The 16,254-nt window shown below is 43.8% G+C and overlaps 1 protein-coding gene across 5 annotated transcripts in view; it reads right to left on the bottom strand.

Annotated features, from left to right (window-relative positions):
* Positions 1 to 15,428, bottom strand: part of LOC308067388 (5-formyltetrahydrofolate cyclo-ligase-like) — a 79,643-nt gene extending 64,215 nt beyond the window's left edge. For 3 of the 5 annotated variants that reach the window (XR_013929579.1, XR_013929580.1, XM_080396170.1), the window contains exons 1-3: positions 12,234 to 13,572; positions 8,730 to 12,102; positions 5,133 to 5,397 (exon numbers count right to left, since the gene is read on the bottom strand). Coding sequence is in view for 3 of the 5 variants with exons in the window: in XM_080396170.1 (XP_080252296.1) it covers positions 5,133 to 5,397; positions 8,730 to 8,867 (403 nt within the window). In the remaining 2 variants the exon portion in view is untranslated. The other 2 variants (XM_080396168.1, XM_080396169.1) reach the window with 2 other exon arrangements.
* Between the last annotated feature and the right edge of the window lie 826 nt (positions 15,429 to 16,254).

The following is a 16,254-nucleotide window of genomic DNA, read 5'->3' as shown; positions in this document are numbered from 1 at the left end:
GGCCCCGTGACTATCAGCCACTGCCAGTTTCCAGGGGATGTTCCCTCCATCCTGGCTACTCATTCCTACCCCAAACACACTGCACTGCTACAGCTGCACGGTAAACTGGATCCAATAATCTGGGTTAAAAAAACCAAAACAGCCAAAACAGGGTGGAGGAAAGGAGGAAAATACCCTTCATCCAGAGTTGCAAGGTGATCCAGTTTACCACAGAGAGGCAGGAATACGCTGAAAACATGAGGAGGGAAAACTCCTTACACCAGTATTGCTGCAAAGGCAGAGCAAATGGAGCTGCAGGCTCAGCTCCTCCTGCCACCCCCACTCCCAACTGCGAGGACTCCAAAGGACTTTCATTTCAGTGCCTGCTCCTAGTCCCGCTGACTGGGGCAAGACTGGGAACCGAAACATGGAAGGAAATGAGGGCTGAAGTTTCACTAAGATTTTTTTTGGCATGCCACCCGTTTACGCAACCTCTCATCAGCTTCCTACCAGCCCTTCAGCTGCATCAGCCCAAGTCTGGGTAGTGGCCCAGTTTGAGAGAAGAAGAGCCTTTTATTGGTACTGGGTTACTTCTAACCAAGACTGGTTTCCCAGTATAGCTCCCAATGTGGCTGCAGGAGCATCTGTGCGGGCACAGGAGGGGTGGGGACCAAGAGGAGGAGAGAGGGCGGCGACTTATTTAATCAGGCACTGCCCAAAAGAAACAATTACAAAACTATGTATTTTATACTGTTTAGTACAAAAAGTAGCCTTTAACAGAGAAGAGTTTTTCTAAGCCAATGAAAAAGGGAAAGAAGCCAGCACAGTGGGGAAGGCAATGAGTAAATCGGGGTGGGGCATCTTGTATGTCTGGAAGCAGACAAGTGAAAGAAGACACAGCACATGATCTCCTCCTTTTTGGCAGGGGCAAGCTATTTCTGTTGGCCCAGCTGCCCCTGAAATGACATGCTAAGTCTGAGGGCAGGAGGAAATGGGGAATATGGTGAGAAGGGCCAGAGAAGGACACGTGGAAATTCAGATAGGCTGGGCAAAGAGCAGAAGGATGGAAAGGGGCATTATGGTGGCAGAGAAATTAAAGCTTGCAAAATAGGGTCTAGCCCAAGGACAAGACAAGTCTGGGAAACGATCAGTTTGGATGGAACAGAGAAGAAGCCATAATGTTTGGAAAAACAAGCAGAAGAGTCTGTGTTCACTGGGGGCAGCTCCTCTGCACAACTCAGGCTGGAACCAGGATCATGAGCCTCTGCTGCTTCTCCATCAGCAAATACCAGTTAACACCATTAAGTCACTGAACAATGTAGTGATGCAGAGGCCATACAGACCTCCATCTCCACACAAAGGTTTGAATAGCGCACAGTAAAAAAGGCCTTCAGCTCCAACTTGAACAGAAGGAAAGCAAGCGACTGAGCACACGCTTGTTAGCAGCACTCATTAACAGCAAGCAGTGTTCGCCTTCTCCATCCTTGAAAGAGCCCAGATCATTGCATCTGGGTTCATCTTTGAGTGAGCCTAGATCTGATGGGCAAGGACTATGTAATAATGTACTTAAAGACCACAGCAGAATTTACACAGATAAAAAGGCTGAATAAAGCTTGTACACACAACACTTCCTGGCATTTCTTAGGAGAGCCCCTCACAATCCATTAGAGTAAGCAGATTTAGAGCCACAATTTCTAATAACTCTTCATTTTTTCAGCCAAAGAAAAGCATCTAGGGCAACCCACCACCACCACTCCCCCCCAGGTGAATGTTTAAACACTTCTCCAGAAGTTATTGTAAATCTTCAAGTACTAGTTAGTAGTTCAGTTCAGTTATGAACATTTAAGCATAGTATTTGCTCAGGTTAGAGACTTCCGGATCCCTTAGTTCAAAACTGGTCACCTGCTTCCCTTCAAAGAAGCCACCTCCAAGATTTTTACCATATGGAGATGCTCAACCCAGGGTTTTTTGTTAGGGTTTCTTTTGTTTTTGGTTGTTTTTTGGGTGTTGGTTTTGGGTTTTTTTGAGTCCCAGTAAGAATAATTATTTTTTCAGAGGAATAACTTAGCTTTTCACCCACAGTTCTCAGACCAGGTTTAAGTAATAATAAATAACACTACAAGTGAAGAAACCCCATGTCCAGCCAGCTGAATCACACCACCTCCCTAAACCACATTAAAATTAGAGCTGCTGGGAAATGTCCTTTAAATTTATGTAGGAGTCGTGCTAAAAAGCAAACAGGGAGCACAGTTTTATCTGATTTACTCCTTCCAAAGTTGTGCAAAGTATCTATGGTCCTGTAAACAATTACTGCAACCTGCCTGAACTTTCATCAGAAGTATTACCTTGGGCAAAACCTGATACCAGTGCACATTTATACTTCCAATGTACAAGCATACAAATGGGAATTGGTACTTATTAAGAAAACGTACCACTGCCTTGCTCCAGAAGTTGCCTAAATCTTTCAGAAGATACAGCTGGAAACGAGCCAAACCATGCACCTATGTGCACCCCTACTCCAAACAAAATACCTGGACTTCTTCCACCTTTGTTCTTCCTGCTACTGTGTCCATTTAGCCTAAAGAAAGCAACCTTTCATATGTCAACCACTGTTACCCGTGCACAGTAGAGAAGATGACAGACTTTCTACTACTGAAAATGCAGTGATCTTTGTTTGCACCAACAAGGTGCAATGAGGTGTACTGCCAAGATGAAAATGCGTACCCCTGACCCTACACAAAAGGACCATCTCCAAAAGGCAGGGTTCCAAAAGGCAGGGTTCACGTCTACTCAATGCTGCCTGTGAGTGCCACCAAGACCAGGAAACTCCGTGCAACAATTACACCTACCCTTACATTTGAGCTATTCTTCAAAGGAACCATGCCTGAAGTTTTAAGGACAGTGTGAATTTAAGCTTTTTGTCATGCAAAATGAATACACTCTGAAATGACATGACTTATTCATGTACCTGCAGGGTATTTCTTGGAAATTACATAGCAACTTATGCCAGCAATGGGAACATTACTAGTGGAACACCATGTTATCTCCTTGTAACAATGTAAATGCCTCAGATCACCACAGTATTTGATAACATCACAGAGATAAATGTTTCATCCATGTATAAATCTAGCAATGGAGGACTGATATAGTAGCAAGGGAATCTGCATTCCTGCAAATGTACCAAAGTTCAAAAAATACAACAACTGACTCAAAAAATACAGCAAAAGGAATTTAAAGACACATTGAGATGCAGTGTGTGTTTCTGTGGGGACAAACTGGGGTGGGGTAGTGAGGGTGAGTCTGATTATGGTAAATGGTAAATAAAAAATATTTAAATTATTCTCTCTAATCTACCAAAACTGTCCAAGGATAAAGGACCAAGGTCTGACTTCCAAGTCAAACCGAATTATTTCCAAGTTACTAAAATCGAACTTCAGGCAGATCAAGTCTGACACAGACATACACCAGTTACAACTGCTGTCCTGGCATCTCTCTGTAGACTGCGGCAGGTCTTTTGGTATTGCTCTCTGCCCCTAACCACACCCTGGTGCACAGATAGAAACACAGCTCTGGAACTAGCCAGGTACCAAAGCTTGCTCCTGCTTCCCCCCAGCTTCACTGCCTGGCACCTGGGCCATCCCCAACAGGTACATCCCCGTGCACTCTACACCAGGTAGTCCTTGCTCCCATCATACCCAAACCAGTCGCATGTTTACTTTGTGATTGTTCAATTAACAGCAGCTCATCAGTAGTACAAAAGCATGTCCCAAGTGCCTGAACTAAGCTTGGTCAACAAAACCCTGGACATTTTAATGGTTACCTTCAAAAGCCCCTAACCCCCACCAATATACACAAATCTTTGACAAAAATTAGGAAAACAAGTTAACAGTGCTAAATACTAAATGTAAAGAAGATGGTTGTATGAAGCAGTGAAATCCCTTGCTAGCTAAAATGTGGACACAGAAAGGATTCTGAATTAGGACAGAGGTAGAGGTAGAGATCAAATATAAAAGGGAAACAAACACAGTGAAGTGTTCTGGGAAAGTACATTGGCATCCCAAAGCAAATACAAACCCAAGTTCAACCAACCAGAGTCATACACGTGTTATGTTCCTTTATCAACCATTACAAAATGGGTAAGTAAGTCCATGAGGTATGGAAGCTGTCTGCATGGTGAACTTCCACCTAAAGAAAACTCTGCCATACTGAGGTTTCAAGCATGAGTTCAACATCAGTTTTCCATTAACAACATTAAACATTTCTGCAGATATTTCAGAAGATACTGTGTTTACAAGAAGATTGCAAATAATGAATGCAGACACCAAAAAAAGTAAGTTTGTTTACATGTTTGTAGAAGTCGGGGAATTTTAGGTTAAGAAAAAGAGAGGTTATTTTGGGACCAAAACACACACGGCACCTGCTACATCTAAATGAACTTTTAACTGTTCAGCCCTATGAAGAATCCAGTGTCTGAGATGGTATTATAAGATCAAAATAAAAGTGTGAGAGAACAATGATGGAAGAGACTTTGCAATATCCAACCAGGCCTACAAGGAAGTCCTTTTATTTTCATTCTCAAGTCTCAGTCCAGAGAGCTGTTCCGCATGGGCAGGCTCCATATCAGCACTGCGATTCACCCATGCCACAGCATTTGCAGGATCAAAGATTTCAGAAAATTCTCATGTCAGCTTACAGGCTTGACCTGAGGAGTTCCCTACCTTTCACGCAGCACAAACTGAAGTTCTCAGGTTGCATGCTGAAACTGGGAATCCCCACGACTTCCAACAGCAGCCTGAGCTACTCCCGGCAAGCCCCTGTCTCCTTCACGAGCCTCTATGTTACGCTTGCTGAGACTGCACTGAGGATGTCCATGAATCAGACCAAGCAGCTGATTTATCTGGAGGGTTGAGTTTCCTTCAGCTGGATCAGCTGTGCAGCCCTGTTCCTGCCCCGCTGGTGTATCGGAAGGGTGGCACAGGGTACAGGAAAACGGGCAAGACGCAGAGGCATCTGCTTACGTTGACTTAAGCACCTCTAGAACACATAAAACCAAAGTGGAACATTTAATTCCACTCTTGCTGTCAGATTATTTCCTGCTGGCCTCCAGGCTACTCCTGCACAACAACCCCACAATGTGGGAAGAAAATACTCACCACCAGCAAGAGCCTCCTCTCTTGCACTGTCATCATCACTAGGCTGAAGAATATTCCAGGATGTCAAAGTAAGTGAAGAAATGTCTTCAGGTGATGATAACTTCAGCATGTCCATGTGATTGCTGTGAGGCTTGTAACGCGGGATGAAACACTCTTTGCCTTGCTTAAAAATGTCCTTAATGATTTCTTCTGTCTGGATTTCATCTGGCATGCTCAGGAAGATTGCAATTCTTTTGGATTCTTGGTACTTGGGATGGCAAATCACCTACGCGGGAAATTGATGCAATCAGTTTATGAAAAGTTTACGAAAAGATTGACTTACATTATTTTAATTGAACACACAACTGGAGCAAAATAGCCATTTTAAAGGGCAGAGATACAAACTATCATGCATCGTAAAGAGAATAAACTGACTTTGTTTCCTACTCCAGTATTTCTACCCTCAACAAAAATAAAATAGGTGAATTTTTTTCACCTAGTGAACAAAGCATTGTAACATGGGTTTGGGCCAGCAAAAAACAATTTTGGATACAGTTTCCTGATCCTTTAAATATTTGCGCCATATAGTGCAGACATCCTCAAATGCCCAGCATCACTGTAGAGAGATATAGCAGGTCAGAACTGCCAGCTTATGCAACACATGAGGATTTTGCTTTCCTTTTCTACCACCCTTTTTACATGCTGCATCTCTCATCTGGGCCTAGGTAGAATGAAAAGCACATAAATTATAATAACTCAAAAGAAAATTAGCATCAGAGCAGACAACTGCAGACCTGTCTTCCAAGACCAGGTCCCTCTTCCTTTTTTTAACCTGAAATGCCTTCCTTACAGCGTTTAAATATATGACTTCAAACATCACCTGCTTCTAATAGGTGATCTTATTACTGTACATTTTTCAGAGCTTGAAGGAAAGATGGCCTTGCCATTTTTTTGATTTTCATGAGGTTCTCTGTGCTGGGCTTATAAAAGACTGAATATAGGAAGGAAAATAAAAAAAAAAAAGCTTATATGGTGAAAAAGTGTTAGCAGATTCATATCTCACCATGTCTCTGTCCCATTCCAAATTGAATTCCACTTGTAAGATTTGAGAGGGGGTTTTTAAAAGCTTGTCTTCTCGTTGTCTAGCATGTTACCTATTTTGTTACTTACACCTGGACAAAACAAAGACAAATGTGTCCCTTCCCACTTAAAAGTGATTTATTCTTATTCTACGCACTTGCAGAAATCTGTCAAAAGTACCAGGCAATTGAGAAACTGAGCTTATCGACGGAACAGAGAGCACCAAATCCTCTGATCTGTGTTTGCATAACTTGCTCTTCTGAGCTTTAGCCTTTGCCCTGGCCCTGTTTGGACAGATAAATGTCCCTATGTAAGTTGAGATACGGTTTCCACTCTTTTTTTTTCTTTTTTTCCAGTACAGCAGCTAAAAGCCCAGGTGAAATATTCAGAAGATGGATATATTTTTGTAAGAAGAAGAAAAAAAAGAAACACACTGGACCAAATTATGGTAATGTGTAATGTGTTGCCTGGCCACAGAGACCGTATTCACAATTCAAAACCACATCTTACTTCCTTTTGTAATTTGCCCAACCTTACACATGGATTTTTTCCACATTAAGTGATTCAGCTTTTAAACAACAGATTTTCCATGGAAGCTTTTGTTTGAAAGAATGGACAATTTGGCCAAATTGCAGACTTCAGACAACGCCTGTGATTCATGTTATTGAGGGCCTCCAGAGCCAAATCATCTCATCGGTTTGGAGAAGAGAGAGACCAAGACACAGAACTCTCCTCTTTCAAAGTGGTGCTGTGTGCTGTGGGCACCACACAAGTCCGATCTGCTCCAACAGGTCCAATAAAACATTGATTATGCTGTACAGAAAAACATGAGGCTGAAAGATGTAAAACCACATGCAAGCAGGAAGACAGAATTTCAGATGTTTTCAGAACTGTGAAGATGAAGCACTTTCTGAGAAAAGCGAAAAAATTTCCACGCCTAACAAGTATTATCTGCCCTCTTCACCTGCTGATCGCTATTTTTGCAGAATCAGAGCATGCAAACAGCATGACTTTAATCATGAACATAAACATTAAAAAAGAATAATCATCCAGAAGCTAATTAAATGCTAGTGGCTAGGTCAGCCTGTGAAGCTATTTCACTTTGAATTTAAAGACCATTTTGAGATGAGATTTTATGACTAAAAATATTGTTCAGGTGTTATAAAATAACCTACTCTTTTATTAGCTGCAAGCACTGATGTATGTTATAAAGCTACGTTCTCGGCTTTATATTGTTCCAAAAATTTTCTCAGCATTTTCAAAAATTTCTTCATGTCTGCTGTATTACCCTCCTGTAAGGAAGCTGACTCTACTTTCTGCCACTTGTGCAATGCCTCTGTCTCAAACAAACTCAGGATTTTCAGTTTGTGTCAGATTATTAAAAAGGCAAGATAACATCGATTTATATGTCATATTGCCTGATGCCTTCCTTTAAGCAAAACAAAAGCTGTATCTTTTAGTGTGCTCTCACTAGCAGAAAGGAGCGCTCTGTTGCCACGTTGGTCAGCAGCAGTCAGACAAAGGCTGAGGGCTCCTAAAAATTCGGCACTGTGCAGGCTGGGTGCTTATAAAGTTGGCAGAGGTCTCTGCATTTTTGAAGAGGATGCATGCCAGTATTTTCTAAAAACTGAGATATTTAAGTCTGGGATGTGTGATTACTATAATGCATTACCATGACAGTAGGACGTGACATGTATTATTATTTTTTAAAAGCATTCCCAGTGAGAAAAAGGTTATGTGAGGTCCAGTTAAACTCCTTGTGACCTGAAGTTTCTGTGCCACCAGGTCCCACTGGTGAAGTGGCTACACATTAGCATTAAGTGAGGTCTGGAAAATGATTTGAGATCCTCTGGCAGGAAGCTACCAATATAAATGTAGATCATCCAGGAGTACCTGCTGGTGCTGCAAAAAAACCGAGGACTGTGCTCTATTACACGCAGTGACTGCAAAATAAAATTTTATAGTGTTTATTAAAATGATGAAATACATCTATATAGAAACTTTGTAATCCAAACGCAAACAGGACATTTCAGAAGTGCACGCCAGTATCATGCTGTGTGAGCGTAGCAGTCAGCTAAACCCTGCCTGATTTCTTTTTAGAGTACAAAAATTACATTAGAAATGGGATTGCATGGAAGAAACAGCACGGAAAGACGCGGAAGGGAAGCGACAGGCAGTTAGACAAGAGGCTCAGTCGAGAGAGTCGCGATGCTGCCACAGGCGTTCCCGGGAGCCGGCCATAGGCGAGCCCGGCTGGCAGCGCCGAGCCGCGCCCGGGGCCCTGCGCCCCCCGCCCGGGGCTCCCGCGCCGGCACCCCCGGCGGCCTCGGCGAGGGGCGCTGAGGGCGGCGGCCGGGCTCACCCCCGCGGGGCCCGTGGCTGCGGCCCAGGAGCCGGCGGGTCCCCTGAGTCACCGCCTCGACCCCTCCGCGGCCTGGGAAGTCCCCGGCGGGCTTCCCCGCGCCGGGCCGCTCCGCCGCCCCCGGGCCGCGCTTCCTGGAAGCGGCCGTGCGGCGGCCGGGCCCGCTCCGCACCCACCTTGCGACTGAGCAGGCGGGACTGCCGCCGCTTCTCCGCCGCGCCCAGCGCCCGCAGCCGCTGCCGCAGCTCCCCGCGCAGCGCCCGCTTGGCCGCCCGCAGCGCCGCCATCTCGCCGCCCTCCCCCGGCCGCTCCATGCGCCCAGCCAGCCGGGCCGCGCCGCCGGTCTCGCCCGGGCGGGCCCCGGGGCCGGCGGCGGCGCTGGCGGGCAGGGCTCCCGGGGCGGCCCGGCGCCAGGCCGCGCTCGCCGGGGGACGGACGGCCGCGTGGTCGCTGCCGCCGGGCCCGGGTGGCCGCCGGAGGTGCCGGAGGGGCAGCCCGGGCCCAGCCGCCCCCACGGCAAGGCCCAGCCGTGGCGGTATTTTTGTCCGGCGTGGATGACAAGGAATTTCCCCTTTCCTAATTTTGCTGTAGAAAGGGAAATTACATTTCGGCGGGATATTTCACCGCCGTCTACTGAAGGGTTTCACATCCCTGCGGCCTCAGCCGTGGGCCTGGGCCGTGAGGGAGCTGCTGTGAGCGCAAGGCCTGTGGCAGGGCATAGCCACGTTCGAAGGGAGACACTGAGGCTCCTTTTCGACACATTTAATGATCCAACCCACCTTTAAGTGCAGAAAGGGACGTTTCTGTAGAAGAGTTTCATAAATCTCTTCTACATGGCATTTGATGACATCTCAATTTAGCTACTGTGTGCACTGATGAAGCCGTCAGCTGTCCCCTCCGCAGCTCTTTGACCTCATATTTTGCTCTAGAAGCAGATGATGCTGTCCTGTGTATCACCTTACAGCTGTAAGGACCCCTTAAACAGCTGTGTCCTGCAACCTGGGATGCCACTCAGTGTCATGTACAGATAACTCCGTGACAGGCAACAAAGCATATCTATACTTCTTTATGAGACTTAGCTAATAGTCCTGTTGTTTTCGGGTATTTTATTATGTTTAGAACTGGGGTGATATATCTCATCACTGCTTTTCTTGCTCATAGATGCAGAGCAAATGGAGGTTTTGTCCTGGGGAAGATAAACTGGAGCCCACTGGACATTTACTAATCAAGGCTTCTTTTGTTTAAACCCAGGCTTTACCATGAAAGCAAGTTCCAAAGTTATTGCGTCACCTAGAATTTCAAAAGGCTAGGTTAGCCTTTTATATTTAATTTGAAAATTGTGCTCCCCAGTGTAAAATAGGTTACTAGCTTAGTGTAAAAGGAAGTTAATGTGGTATTAATAGACTGGTGTTAGCCACTACAATATGTGCAGACAGTAGTGCACAAAAAGGAACCGAGAATTACCGTTCTTATAATGAAGACTTTGCAAATAAATAAATATATGTCAAAATATGTTTTGCAATGTATTTCTGACACTTCCATAGATGTTCTGGAGGTGGGCATTTTCCTTTAGCTGCTCCTTGCCCTCAGGATGCTGCCATGTCTTCCTCAACAGCAACAAAGTTTATCTCAAAAGTCCTGCTATACATGCTAAATAATCTTTCTTGTTTTTATTGCGGGGGGGGGGGGGGGGGGGGGGGGCTGTGCAGAGAGGGGGAGAAGGTGCACGGCAGGTTCTAGCAAATGTTAACATCTGTGTTCTGTAGTTAAACCCACCAATTAGACCATAGAATCACAGAACAGACCTGATTGGAAGGGACCTCGAAAGATCATCTGGTGCAGCCTTTCATGGGAAAGGGAGCCTAGAAACTCTCCACCATTCTGTTTAATCACATCTTGAAAACCTCCAGTGACAGGGGCTCTACTGCAGTCCCTGTGGAGGTTGTTCCAGTAAATGATTGTTCTTACTGTAAAAAATCTGTTATGTCAAAATGAAAGACTGAGAACCCATTACTAGAAGGATGAAAGATGGAGAACCCATTACCAGAAGGAGGCAGCTTCATTCTGCTGGTATCATAAAGCCTTGATTGTCTGGAGGATTTGTCTCGGAGAATAATGCTGTTGTGTGCCACGGGCAATGGCTGCCTCAGTTTGGTTCACCTCCCAGCACGTCTACAAAAGAAGAATGGTTAGACCCAGCCTTAGTTCCTTAATGTAGGAGAGTCACTACAGCTAAAGAAAACCCTTCCAGAATGAATTCTCAAAGAAGTACTGTTTAACCTTTGAAAGCAAATGGAATTTGAGTCAAAACAGTAGTCGCCCAGTCTATGAAATCCTGGAAGTCTGCTAGGTCCTACTCGTGAATTTGCTGTTTTGCAGTGTATCCCAAAACGCTAATTACTGTCATCAGATCTGATCCAGTTAATTTATTTTGTTAGAAGCTGTCTGTTTCTTATACAAACTACCAGGTAATACTTAAGATGTACAACGGGAAATTAAAGTCTTGACATCCATGGACTTCAGGTCAAGCCTGTATACTGCTTGGATTCTGCAGTAGCACTGTGATAGCTTTTCTAAAAGTTGTCTTAGTCCGGTAGACCTTTTCCCATCTTCCAATTTTTCTGAAAGAAATGAGACCAATCATAACATTTCAAAATACATATTTTAATGTATTTTTCAAAAATATTAGTGTATTTACACAAATTTCTCATTGAAAAATATTTTGTGCTTGCCTATTTTAAAACATCTAGTTTAAAAGAAGTTCAGCCAGATGACTACATGACACAAATCTGAAAGAACATTCACTGTAGATATGAGCAATTAAAAAAATACAACAAAGAAACACGTACCATTGCATTAACAGTAAGTGAGTGCACATTATTAAGTTGCTAGCTTCCACAAATTGTTCTTCCCATAAAAACTGATTAGTCTGTGTCAGTAACTTGTGCCCACTTTTATGTTGGAATTTGCTTTTCCTTTTTCTTTGCAGAAATCCCCACCCCCATCACCCCTTGCTTATACAAAGATTGCAATAACATGCATTACAGTAGTATTTCATTTACAAAACAAATGACATTAAAACTTGTTTCTTAACCCATTGGATTGTATTTCAGTAAAACAACATCCTTTCATGGAGGTGCAACAGAGATTCCAAGAGCTGTCTGGGTGTGGAGAAAGATCTCTCTCTTGAAGCAGTCCTTCCTGGAAAGGTTGACTTGAATCGCTGCATGATGCTGTGTTGATTCCTCTTTGGAGGGACCTTACCTTCAGGTTTGGCAGTTTGGATAGCACGTTAAACATTGTATTTAGTAAAAATAAATACAAATAAATTAAAAACAAATTATGGAGGAAAAATACTTTCTCAGCAATATTGCTTGGAGGAAAGCTTAGCAATGAAGCTTGTGGCAGTATCTAGATACTACATGAATGGCAGGTCCATTTATTTTAGTAGTACTCTCTGAACAAGCTAAAAACAGCTATGAACATGGCTGTAATTTTGGAGAAAGATAGTAGTGATCTTCTTTCAAACTTCGTTAGGAAGCCATTTTCCTATGGAAAAGAACATACAGTTAGGAATGGCTTAAAAAATAGCACGTTTAGGAAAAATGCACCACTCTGCTAGTATCAGATAAACAGTGCTGCATCACTGTGCATAGAGGGACAGGTTTTCAGAGCTCTACCTCCAAGAGATGAATAGGGCTTTAAAAACAGTAGCTGAGCATAGCTGCACCTTGCTGAATGTTTTATCTCCACGTCAAGACTGTGCCCTCCCTGTGTAAACAGAAAATGAACTGTATCATCTGAGCCCCCATCTTCAAGGAAGATACAAGTACTATGTTTCTGATGCACTAACATAGAAATACCTTCCTCCAAGCCTCCTTATTCTACTATGATGAGCCAGGTATTATGACAGGATGTTGCCAGGAGTTGATACTTCTCTTAAATAAAATTGACCCTTTGAAAGAGATGGAGAGAGAAGCCTTTACAGTAAATCTGATGCATCGAGGGTCCATGACTCACCATCACCTTTTTTTACTGCTACCAGACAGAGAAGGATCAACACAAGCAAAAAGAAAAAAGGAAGAGCAAGACACTAGGAAACAAATGAGGGGAAAAAAGTAATAGCAAATAGGAAATATAAGAGAAGTGGGATGAGAGGGGGAGTGGAAAAAGAAAGTAACATTTACATATAGGTAAAGGAAAAAAGTACCAGGGAAATAACTGACACCAATGTCATTGATTCTCAGCTTCCCCTAACTACAAAATAAAAACATACTTGTGTGATGAAACTCTGCAAAGCAAAAGAGACCTCCCCTCCCACTGGCAGAAGGGGATTTTGACAGCTTGGGAAAATAATCCACATATTGACAAATGCTTTTCTGAGCATTGACCATTGATAGATCGAAGCTCTAGGACTGTCTCAGTCCAAACAAAAGATTTAACCCCAATTGCATTTACTTGTAAATTTGTTCAGGTAAAACTGGTTTGGGGGATTAAATAAAGGCTTTGCTGAAATCCACAGCAAAATTACTGACTTCAGCTGTGAGGATCACAGCTGTGTATTCTTCCCTTACCTTGAACTTCAGTATTTTTGGACCAGCTCCTCTATGGAAGCAAAACTGCTGCACTAACCTTAGGGCGTCACTTAGTTTTAGATTTAATAATGGGAAATGTCATGGCATGCACAGTTTAACGTACTTTGAGCAGGAGGCTGGACCAGATGATTTCCTGAGGTCTTTCATAACCTGAATTATTTTATGATCATATCATTCAAAACTAACTCTAGGGGTTTGTCTGTTACAGGTACAGAAAGTGCCTTTTTAAAAAGAAAGTTGTTTTTTAGCATTGTTCTATTTAAAGCAGAAGCACAGCTTTCACTGTAAGTCTCAAGGAGACATTCCAGATGTCAAATATTAATCCACCAAATAAAACCCCAAATAAAATGTTTTTGACAGTGTCTGTAACAATAGTTTCCTTTAAACAAAATCTCCTAATCTAGACTTTGGTGGAAAATGAGAAACTTACCCAGCCACCGTTCGCATCTATCCATTCAGCTTTGTTGTTTATTATGTACTCTGTGATGAAATAAGAAATCTGCTCCTTCTCCTCTCCAGTGAGCTGAACTCCATGCTCTTGAAGCTTCTTAGTGAGAAGACCTCCAAATGTAAATATGGTCATAATTCGTCCCCAGTTAGTATTTCCATCAGCAAATTTTTCTTCCATGACACCATTGAAAATTCTCTTGGCAACAGCTACAGAGGTAATATCAATCTTGTCTAAGAATGGTTTGAGAGCCTCCTCGGTTTGATCTTGCAGCGAAGATGCAATATTTCGCAAGACATGAGCAACCCTGGTTTGGGCTGGTCCAAGATGTGATTCTTGAAGCACATACTGCAGATAATCTTGAGCTAAGTAATAAACGTAATAGAACTCCGCAGTTCCCATTTAGAACAAAATGCGGAGAGCAGTCAGTGCACTGCTCTTAATCGGGGTCAGTAATGAGCAGCCACAGGACATGCACGCAGCTTTGTATCATCTGCTTTTGATGGAATTTTTTTGCTTTTACCACAGAAGTTCCTGTAAAAACCTAGTAACTTAATGATTGTGTGGGCTGTGGAATATGTCACACGGAAATGAAAGAAAAAGTGTCTGCTCAAGGGGAGGAAACATGACTTCTTGAGTGATTTATTATTTCTCTGAATAGTATGGTTCCACAACTAAAATCTACCAGCTTTCACCACATTCTTTACCAGTATAAATTGGCATTTCCTAGGGACTTTTGCTATGTAACAGTAGCAAAGGTTTGGTATTTGGCTTGCAAAAGGCTGCAGATGGTGTATGCTAGCAAAGGTTAGGCGTTTGGCTTAAAAAAAGTGCCCCAAAAGTGTATGCTATAGGAGCGTGCAGCCCCCCGCCCCCCGCCAGTCTCTTCATTGCCAGGGACTAATCTGTGTTGCAGGTTAATGGGTTATTTCTGGTACACAACTCTTTGAAGAAACTGGTAGACATTTCCAATGGGATGGAAGAACGGATAAACTTTCTTCAGCACGCAGGGAGCTTTGCACAACTGCAAAAAGTGGGAACACAGTGGTACAAGTATGGATGGAAAAGGGGGAAACCCAGCTTTGTAGCATTATCCCTATTCCAGACTTTCCCACACTCTCTCAGTGAGTGCTCCTCAAGGCCCTTCTTTGAAGATTTGAATGGGTAGCTTCAAAGATTTCTTTCCCCCACAGGGACTTCTATGGTAAAAAGACATTATTAGTATAAAAGACAATGCTAATGCAGTCAGCATGTCAGAACATGGGATGGAAATACAGGGCCAAGCTAGTGATGTGTGATACCATCTGACTCTTTCATGACAGGTAACGAAGTATCATGATACCTACCACAACTGCTCTTAGATTCAAATTTTCAGTCAAGCATTTATTTTTTTGCAGAAGGGGCAGGTGTGTCCAGCCCAGTCTTCCCTTATAAACCTCTTCTCCTGAGGCAACCTAATCTTGCTAAAGGGTCAAGATGTGTCAGAGCAGCAAGTTATGTGATGTTTGGAGATCCCTTTCTTTTGCCACCCTGCTTTCTTCATCCCTGTGCTTCTTAGCCACCTCTGATTCAGACCTTTTCCTTCTCTGAAAGCAAAAGCCATCCCCAGCGCCACACACCAACAGCTCTTCTTTGCTCCAGGGATGGCAGTGAGCCTGTTTCCAGTCCCGGGTGCTGCCTGATGCTCAGGTCTATGGAAGACGAGCAAAGCTTCATGCACAGGGCTTGAGTCTGAAATGTCAGGATAGCACTGACACCTAATTGTACTGGAGCAAAACATATGTAGAGTGTGATACAGCTCGGGTGTCAGCATATTGCTAATCCTAGCTACACCCCCCCCCACCTCCCCCCCCACCTCCCCCCCCATGTGTATGCTGCTGCTCTGACATCACAGTTTTGCAGAAACCCTTTGAGTAGCTCAGGGTAGTTTCCATTTCCTTCTCAGTTTTTTTCTGCTGTATGTGGTAAGTCTGTCTCAGAATGACACAGTACTGGTCCGTGCACAGCAGAGTTTGAAACCTCAAGCTATCACCAGCGCAGCACAGACTTCAGTCATTTCAGTGATTCAGGGAGCTATTTCCCTCACTTTCTCTTGGAAGCAAAGAAAGAGGTGGCTTGGTGCTGTGTTCACCTTCGGGAGAGAATGGGTTTAGGAGGGCAGTGCTGACTGGGAAAAGCTCTCATGTTAGAGGTTACCTCCAGGGAGGGACGCGGTGCTAGAACTGGAAATGGGCTGAGGGTGGGACGCTAGCTCTCCCCTCCTCCACACACATCAACATTCTCACCAAAGCTCATTTTGAAAGTTCAGAGGTGTCCTCTATCCAATACCTGCAGCTGCTGCTCTGGCAGAGCTGTTAGGCTGGCTTTGCCTTTGTTATGTTCAGTGATTTCAGCAAACTGCCAACATTTTATGAGGAATGCAAACAAACAAACAAACAAAAAGCATGTGACAGTCCTTAACTCTTCCCAACTCAGCTAAATCTGGGCAGAAATTTCTGGGGCAGAGGGAAGGCATTGCTCTATCCAGACAGCTTCCCTCCTGTCAGATGCTTGCTACAAACAGGGCTAAGAGAGGTACTCGAGGAAAATCACAAGAATCCTTTTACTGCATAGCACAGTCTGCGAAGTTACAGATCACTCCTGACTCCCTTAATCACT

The sequence above is a fragment of the Falco punctatus genome (genome assembly GCF_963210335.1).
Source record: "Falco punctatus genome assembly, chromosome: 7".
Classification (NCBI taxonomy): domain Eukaryota; kingdom Metazoa; phylum Chordata; class Aves; order Falconiformes; family Falconidae; genus Falco; species Falco punctatus.
Note: the sequence above shows the minus strand (reverse complement) of the source record. Positions and strands in the feature narration are given on the sequence as shown.